The sequence below is a fragment of the Spinacia oleracea genome, chromosome 2, assembly GCF_020520425.1.
Source record: "Spinacia oleracea cultivar Varoflay chromosome 2, BTI_SOV_V1, whole genome shotgun sequence".
NCBI classification, from domain to species: domain Eukaryota; kingdom Viridiplantae; phylum Streptophyta; class Magnoliopsida; order Caryophyllales; family Amaranthaceae; genus Spinacia; species Spinacia oleracea.
In genome coordinates, this window is record NC_079488.1 from 54,798,762 (window position 1) to 54,808,200 (window position 9,439).

General features: G+C 32.4%; 2 protein-coding genes across 2 annotated transcripts; both read left to right on the plus strand.

The window, feature by feature from the left end:
• The first annotated feature begins 518 nt into the window (after positions 1 to 518).
• Positions 519 to 3,277, plus strand: LOC110789012 (protein FAR1-RELATED SEQUENCE 5-like). The gene is made up of 4 exons (XM_056835931.1): positions 519 to 617; positions 865 to 990; positions 1,910 to 2,401; positions 2,492 to 3,277. The coding sequence occupies exons 1-4, from the start codon at positions 519 to 521 to the stop codon at positions 3,275 to 3,277; spliced, it is 1,503 nt and encodes a 500-aa protein (XP_056691909.1).
• A 229-nt stretch (positions 3,278 to 3,506) lies between these two features.
• Positions 3,507 to 4,226, plus strand: LOC110789013 (uncharacterized). The gene has a single exon (XM_021993658.1). It carries the CDS (start codon positions 3,507 to 3,509, stop codon positions 4,224 to 4,226), a length of 720 nt encoding a protein of 239 aa, XP_021849350.1.
• The last annotated feature ends 5,213 nt before the right edge of the window (positions 4,227 to 9,439 follow it).

Consider the following 9,439-nt stretch of genomic DNA (forward strand, 5'->3'; position numbering starts at 1 on the left):
AATGGCACCTGAGATGTGGTTTTCTCGGAGTATTTTGTTCAATTAAACAAAAGATAATCACAAAACAGTAAAATTGAAAAAAGGACAACTCATAAAGCCCTTTAACACACAGCCACAAAAACACAGCCACAAAAAAAGAGATATATATAAAAGAAATTGATAAAAAAAAAAAAAGGCAGCATGGTTTGATTTTGAGTAAGGGGAAGGTTGTACTATCCCAGGAAAATAGGAATGTGCACAAGCTGAACCCAAAAAACAGGGTTGTCTTAGAAATCTTATTAAGGAGATAAAACACCAAAGTTAACACTCCAGGCTATGAATTAACATGTAATCAAGAGGATTAATGGAAGAACCCAAAACTTACAGAAAGAGGATTAATGCACCACAACCAACAATTTACAGATGCAATCGATTAAGGGGATAAAACACCACAGTTAAAACTCCAGCCTATGAATGAACATGTAATCAAGAGAATTAATGGAAGTAACAAAAATTCACAGAAAGAGGAAAGAGGATAAATGCACCAGAATCAACAATTTACAGATGCAGTCGAAAAAGAGCTAAATGGCAAAAGAAAACTTCAAAAATTACTGCAACTCAATCAACAATTTCCAGATGTAATCGAAAAAACCCTAAATGGCAGAAAAACTAAAAAATTAATGGATGATAAATATACAACATACCTGTTAACAACCTATCAAGCTGTTAACCAAGCCACCATCCTAACCAGTATCCAAAGGCGGAAAACTTTCAAGCATGGGGGAAGGAATGAACTATTTACCAATTGAATGATCATTTAGGAATTAGGGTTTGCCTAACTAACCAATTCAATTCGTCGGGTAATCAATTCAATACTTTCCACAGGCCGAAAGAGTTCTGATCGTCGTAGAAGAATACCGCCGCCGCACAAGAGAAGACGAACTGCGAAGAAGCAGAGAGCTGGATCAAAGGGAGCAAGGCGAAGAAGGAGAAACAGGCGGAGAAGGTGAGGCAAAAGGGAAAACAAAGGAGAGAGGAATGGAATGAATAAGGAGAAAGAAACAAATGGGAACCGCCATAAATTAATCAGGAAATAGAGAAGGGAAATTTTTTTTGGAAATATGTAAGAACCAAGGTTTGAACCTTGGTTGATTGAGCAAGTAGGATAGAGCCATCAAAGGGAAGTAATTTGGGAATTTTTCCTTATGAATAGTGAATATCACCTATATGTGACTCAAAACACTATGCTTAAGCATAGTGTTTCAAGTTCATACATTTTAAAGGTTTGGGATATATATATATATATATATATATATATATATATATATATATATATATATATATATATATATATATATATATATATATAGAATCAGGATCTGGTGAGAACCACCCCTTAAGATGAGAACTGAGAACCAATCTCAGCCGTCGATCGAACGAATCTAAGGGCTGTAAATCTACCCAAAAACCGAAATAAGTAAGGGTAATATCGTAATTTAGCCGCGTTGAATGACCTCCCCATTCTCCTCACTTTTCAGATTTTCTTTCTCTCTCTTCCTCCCTCCTCTCCTGCGAATTCTCTCAACCTCTCTCGTTGCCAATCTCCTTCTCCTTCTTTCTCATACTTTCTTCTTCCAAATTCATATTCTTGGATTTGTTTTTGGTTTTTTCCATTGCCCAAGTAATCCGCTCTTCAATTTTTATTTTCGAACATTGAAATTAGGGTTTTAGTTCTTATTCGTATTTTTATGTTGTGTTTACTTTTCTTCTTTTTTGTTTACTTTTCGTCGATGTTGTGTTTACTTTTCATTATTTTTTGTTTACTTTTACTCGATGTTGTGTTTACTTTTACTCGATGTTGTGTTTACTTTTGTTGATAATTTCTTTCCTTTTGGTAATTTTGTCTTACTCTGTGTTCTGTTTATTTCAGAATATGAACGAGGGTGATGGAGCATTACCTACTTCTTTGTTAAATTCAGTTACAGAGATTAATCATTCAACTAGTAGTGTTGTTACTGATTCAACTAGTAATGATGATACTTCAAGCCTCATCAACTCACCTAGGGTGTGTTACTCCCCTAAAGGATCCAAGGAGTATATTGCAGGCTGTTTGCATCATCTTAAACCTAGTTTGGGTATGATTTTTGATTCTTTAAAAGATGCTGAACTTTTTTATAAAGTTTATGCTGCTCACTGTAGTTTTCAAGTGCGCAATGGGACTGATAAGAATGGAAAACAAACTGTTGGAAAAGAAATTGTTGAAGTGATACTTCTCAAATATTTTCTTTGTACTAAGCAAGGTTATTTTCAACCCAAGCCTAGAAATCAGGATGCTGAGTGTAGTCAAACGCGGAAAAGAAGTGTGACCCGTTCTGGTTGCTCTGCTTGTATTCGGTTACGGTATAGTTCTGGTGGTAAATATGTGATTTATTATTTTCATGAGGGCCATTCTCATCCTTTTTTAACCCCGAGCTCTATACCCTTTACTAAAGAGTCCAGACATTTGACTTAGGTGCAAAAGCAATATATTTTTAATAATGCCAAAGTGAATATAGGGCCTGTTAAGTCCTATAGGATGAGTAAAGAACATTGTGGAAGTTATAACAATGTTCGTGGTACAAAAACTGATTTTATAAACTTTTATCGTGATTTGAAAGTTTATATAGGCGATAAAGATGCGTTTATGTTCAAGGAAAATTTTGAGAGGAAAGTACAGGCTTCTAATGGGGGTTTTTACTTTGATTATTGTGTTGACAAGCATAAACATCTTACTCGTGCTTTTTGGGCTGATTCAATCTGTAGGAAAAATTATGCATTATTTGGGGATGTTGTTACTTTTGATAGTACATATGATACAAACAAATATTGTTTAGTTTTTTCTCCTTTCACTAGGGTTGATCACTACAAAAAGTGTGTCACTTTTGGTTCAGCTTTGTTGTCCAAAGAAGATACTGACTCTTTTGTTTGGTTGTTTGAGACATTTTTGAAGTGCATGGGTAATTGTGAACCTTATTGTTTGCTCACGGATCAAGATCCTGCCATGTCAATTGCTATAAAGAAAGTGTTTAAAACGACTAAACGGCGTTTATGTATGTGGCATATAATGCGTAAGGTGCCTGATAAAGTTGGCCCAGTTCTTTGCAAAGAAACTGATTTTTTGAAGAAGTTAAATGCAGTGGTATGGGATTCTGATTTGGATCCAACTGAGTTTGTATCCGGCTGGGAAGCTGTGATGAAAGAATTTAGTTTAGAAAATCATTATTGGCTTAGTTATATGTTTAAGATCAAACATAAATGAATCCCAGCTTACTTTAGAGATCTTTTTATGGGTGCCTTGTTGCGAGTTACTTCTCGTTCTGAAGGGGAAAACAATTTCTTTTGTCATTTTACAAATCCACATGTCACTTTAGTTGAGTTTTCTCTACGTTATGATAGCGCGCTTGATGCCCAAAGACATGAACAAGATGAGTTGGTTAAGAAATCCAAAAATCTTCCTTCACTTGTTACTCCTTTACAATTAGAAAACCATGCATCGTTGTTTTATACGTACACACGCACTTTTTTATGAATTTCAACAAGAGTGTAAGGCAGCATGTTTTGCATGTGGTATAGAGAGTTGCAATTCATGTTATGGTGATGGTGAAGAGTTTTCTGTTGTTTATGATAATGAGAGGCGCAAGAATTATGATGTTATTTTTTACACGAGTTCTAATGATAGTACATGCAGTTGTAGAAAGTTTGAGAGTGAAGGGATATTGTGTAGACATATCTTGTTTATAATGAAGGGAAAGTTCTTATGTGAAATTCCATCTAAATATTTGTTGCGTCGTTGGTCAAAATATGCCCTTAAGCAACCAATGTCTAATTTCGAAGGTTGGTCATTTGTGGAAGATTCTTCAAGGAGTGGTAGAAAAAAACAACTTCTCTCTGATTGTTGGTCTGAAATGTTTTCTTGTGTGAGTTTGGCCGAGGACACAGAAGATAATTTGTTTGAATTAGTTGAGAAATTAAGTGTGTTTGAGGAGGAATTGAAGAAAAAGAAGTGTGGTGAAGGCGAGGCAACTAGGAAAGACCAAACTGCTTCTGATGCTGATATACTTGAGCTACTTGTTGGCTCAAAGTTTGGGGAGGTTGATGTTCTCCCTCCTAATGTTTGTCTTACCAAGGGATCTGGAAGAAGTTCCAAGAGGCTAAAGAGTGCGAAAGAGAAAGCAGTTGAAGTGCGAAAGAGAAAGCAGTTGAAGTGAATACCACTGCAAAGAAGGGACGTACATGCAAAGCTTGTGGTCAGTCAGGGGTAAACCACGACAGCCGTAACTGTCCAAACAAATGACAGTGGGTACTACTTAATTTTTTTCTTTATTTTAATTTCATTTACTTTTACTTTTAATTCATTTACTTTTACTGATTCTTTATTTACTTTCTACTAATCAGGATCTTAGGATGAACCAAGTCCAACCAAATGACAGTGGGTACTGCTGAATTTCTGTTTTATTTTTTTTAATTTTATATACTTTTATTTTTAATTCATCTACTTTTACTTTAAATTTTTCTATTTTTACTTTCATTTCATTTTACTATTACTGATTCTTTGTTCACTTTATACTAATCTATATCTAAATTTGCACCAATTATTTATGCACTTGCAGGTGTCTGCTAGTTTTGCGTTTTGTGGATCTTACGGCGCAATGGAATGAGCTATAAATGAAGGAGGGGCAAGAAATAAGGAGCATTTTACTTATTTCCTATAAAAAGGAGGTCTTAATATTTTATTATGTAGTCTTAAGAGAACTTTGAACAGATTTTGAATTTATGCTTTTCAAGTAGGATTATTTGAATTTTAGTTTTATTAACTTTGGATTACAAAGTAACCATGTATTTAGTATAATTATTTTTTTTGGTTAAATGTTTTTTTCATGTTTAGTACAATCCTACCTCCTTTGTTTCTTAATTTTAATTCTAATGTCAATTTGTTTACTTTAAATGATTCTTTGTTTAGTTTTTTTGTAATTGGCATTACTTTATTATTGATCAAATTGTAACCAAATTTGAGGTAGAATTGTTCAGATTAACAAGTTTGATTGATCTTTTTATAAAGGAAATTCCAGTAGTTGCTCTCAGTTTTTGACACTTAGTTTTGGTAGCCAATAAATAACTGAAACTCTCGAACTAGCCTTGTTGTTTTATTTAATACTCCAACTTGACATCAATAAGTTTTTTCCATATATTTTGGGTGAAATATCCAACCATAGTTCTCTTTTTAAATCTCTTCGTCACAAATGTCTTACAACCTTCACTATGACAAAAACCCCAAAAGAAAAGATTGGCCAAGGCTAAAGTAGTTGTCTTTGATGGTGTTGGCAACGCAAGAGTTTGAAATAAAGGTGATTGACATAGAAATCAAAGGCGTATCACGTATGAGTACAAGATTGTTAAAGAAACACTAAAAGTAAACTGGATTAATTTCAAAGTAAACTCATTATTTTCTTTAGTAAACAAAATATATTTAGGTAGCAGATAGTTGTATCACGTATGAGTACAAGATTGTTAAAGAAACACTAAAAGTAAACTGGATTAATTTCAAAGTAAACTCATTGTGTTCTTTAGTAAACAAAATATATTTAGGTAGCAGATAGCTCTAGTCACAGCTCTAGTCAGGCTACTTTTTAATAATAGTACTTACAATAACCTAAGTTAACCAAGTCAACTGCCTATATGATATTTACTATTTTTTCCAATATATTGTTATATTATAATCACAAAAAAATCTTCATTTGACGCTTTATCTCCTTTCACCGCTTCCATTTATCTCCTTCACCACCTATAGCATTAAAAATTAATAGTTTGTATTAGTTTACTTCAGGATGAAAATAGTAAGTGTTATTAATATAAAATAATGCAAAAAAATTTTAAGACATGCTTTAGGAGACGAAGGAGAATTTTGATAGACGATGTATAAAACAAATAATTAAGCACATTAGGAACAACCATTCACAAATAATTAAATATATATGTTTTTCAACTTCACCTTTCAAGCTTGTATGCATTTCAACTTCAGTCATCTTCTTCCTCTTCTGCTGCTAATACATTCCTTTTAGCTTGTACCTTTTAACAAATTTTATTCAAAAGTAAACTTTAGATACGTTTTGATCTAAACAGAACATAACATGTAATCTTTGTTAAACACATAATTGTAACAATAAGCAAGCATAAATCTCACCTTCTTTGATTCCCAGTCTTCAACTCTTTTGATTAGTTTGTCTTTCACCATAGTCTTATCATGCAAAACAATCTTCATTGCACAATGCATTTGAAAATGTGTGTATCTTTCAACCTCCTGAAATATACAAGGAATTAAGAAAAACGAAATGAAGTCTACAACAAAAAATTTCAACAACACAATAATAATATATTAAAAGTAAGACCAAATATAAGTGCTACTTACATTTATAATTCGGCCAAGTTCAATTTTATCAACTCCATCATAAAATTGCATATTCATTATCAAATACACACCAGATGCATTTTCTTCTTTTTTCTGGAACGGTAAATCAAGAATCCTCAAGTTGTAGGTCAACACTTTGTCAGCTTTTGGATGCTTGATACTCTTCAACAACTTTTTCATTTGAGCAACCTGGACAATTTTAACAATTTTGTTTACTTTTGTATAGTTTCCATTTACTTTTGTATATTTTTCGTTTACTTTCAGTCTTTAACTACATAATTCATTCACAAGTTCTTAAAACCAGAAACCAATCCACAAATCAAAATGTCAACTCTGAAATAGTTGACCAAAAATAACAAAAGAAAAAGAAACAGAGGCAGCAACTCACAATAAAATATGAGATCGTTTTAAATTCACTTATGCAGTACTACTTCAGTTGATAATCTCAGAACCTATCAGGTTGAAACAGGGTATAGTTGGTGCTTTGTCAAGGTATTAGGGCCATATTGTCTATGATGTTCAGGAAAAGCAGAGAGCCTGAAATAACAATAGATTTTCAGCCTTAAGATTCTCATTCTCATCTAACAACAAATTTTCAGGCTTAAGATTATTGTCTGAGACCCCACAACTACGACAATAATCAATTGCACTAATAAGTTATTGGAAAAAAAAAAAGAGGTTGTACAGACTTATATCATTTAGAATATTTACTTTTAGGTTAGTTTAATTAATCTACTTTTACTAATTAATTATTTACTTTTCAGGCCAACTAATTTACTTTTTAAAAAAAATTGATAAAGCCTAATATTGTTAACTTTTACCTATTTCTTTCACTGAAATCACGTAATAATTTCTTATTTATTTTCCTTTTAAAGAGAGTATATATTCAATTCACTTTCTACAATTTTCATTTAAATTACTTCAAGTCTATAATCTAACAACCCCTAACTGAGTAACAATCGGCAACAACACCAACTCAAACATAACACCCTAAGACAGACTGCAAGTTTAGAATCAGGATAGCAGCCTCACGATTTTACTTCTGAGCATAATTCATTAACTAGTACCAAGTTTCGTTCCAGTTTTTAAAACTACTTCATTCTTACTCAATCAATCAGTTTTTAGAGGCAACCAAACTGTTTGAAGAACTAAGAGCTTGGAAAAGGATCATAAAAGAAAATGAAACAATTTTGATAGTCGATAAATAACTAAGAAAAGTAAATGAAACTAATTTAGTGGAGTTCACTCTACGTTAAATCCTTACCATGGCTTTTATGAACTCTGAAATTTCAGCCCATTCTTCATTTGTTTCATACAGGATGCTATCCAAATGATCAATTGTCTCATTCTTGAAGTTTATCACAACACAAAAGAAGTGATCCTTAAGCAATAAAGGAACAAAAACCTGTGCGCAAGTGAAAAATGCAAATTAAAGTAATTTCGAAAAATAGTAAACAAACTAAAAACATTTATACTATCAATAAAACATTAAAGAATATAGATTTCTTACACAATCACATTTTTTAATGTCATTGAACTCCAGCTCTGCTTCGACCCAATCCTCCCACATCTTCAACAACGGTGCCACAGTTTTCTTTCCTTTCAAATATATGCAATCCTCAAGTGCTTCCTGCAATGTATAAATTTGAATATAAAATATCTTTAGATTTACATTTCAGACGAAAAACTAAAGTCTACATATTTTATATTATAAGAGTGTTTATGTAATTTACCATATGATCCAGAGTAAAATAGAATCTCTTTGCATCATTTGCGTCCTTCTCAATAGTATCATCATGGTAATTCATATAAAATGCCCAAGCTGTGACGAGGTTAGATGTTGGATTTTTCAAATTCAACAAAGAATGTAAATCTCCTCTTGTTACTTCAATGGACTCTCCAAACCATGCAAATGTTTCACTGTAAATTAAAATTTTGCTTCTGTAAGTTTTAACAAAACAAAAGTAGGCAAAAGAACACTTAAAGTAAATGTAACTACTTAAAAAGTAAACCAAATATTTTTTAAAAATAAATGACTCATCACAAGGGACTGTAAAGTCAAAATTCTTCCATATGCTTGGTATTGACTTGGGTAAGGGCAACTTGTTAGTCTTGTTGACCTAGTTATTAAGGCCTAACTAAAATCAAGTGGTTAGAAAGTCCAATTCAACTACGATAGCCTTGTGCAAGTATATTTGGGAAAATCTGCATTATTTCAGTCAGCCTAGTTTAACAGTATAAACAATCGATTTTAACTTAATGTAAATCAAAAAATTTAGTAGCATAATTATTTTTTTGTGTTTACACATTGATCATAATGAGGTTGACAACCGGGATTCCGATCCCCGGTAGGTCTGTGATCCTACTCCGCATGGTAAATGGAATGTTTTCTGAAGAAACATTAAAACATTTCCTTTACTTTAAACACAACAACATTTACATTAAAATCAAATCAATCTACAAAAATCTACTTTAAGTTTTTAACACCTCATAATTCAATCACACTTATTCTAACATGCACAACCCTTAGAAACTAACCACAACAATTCACAGAAGATGAACCACATTTACACCCAACCACGCGTCCATTCATACACCAGGCTACGCATAGCGCAAACAAGCATCAAATATTACCATTTACGATAATACGAAAGACTATAGAACACTAGCATTATATTCTTGACTGCAACTTTGTCATGCCATCACCTTTTGATATGTCCAACAAAGCTCACAAAAAATTCACCATGAAAACTGAAATAATTAAAAACCTAAAAATGTACTTGAACTAAACTAGAGTCATTACCAAGAAACACAAGAAAACATTAGCAGCAGTTTGTTATCTATTTACTTTCATAGATATTTTGTTTACTTTAATTGAGATTTTGTTTACTTTTTATATTAGTGTTACATATACAGCCAACATGATAAGAATAAGAAGAATATAAGAGAAGAAGAACAACAAGAAGATATGAAGGCAAGAGGAAAAGAAAGAAGTAGATGAAAAAATTAAATTTT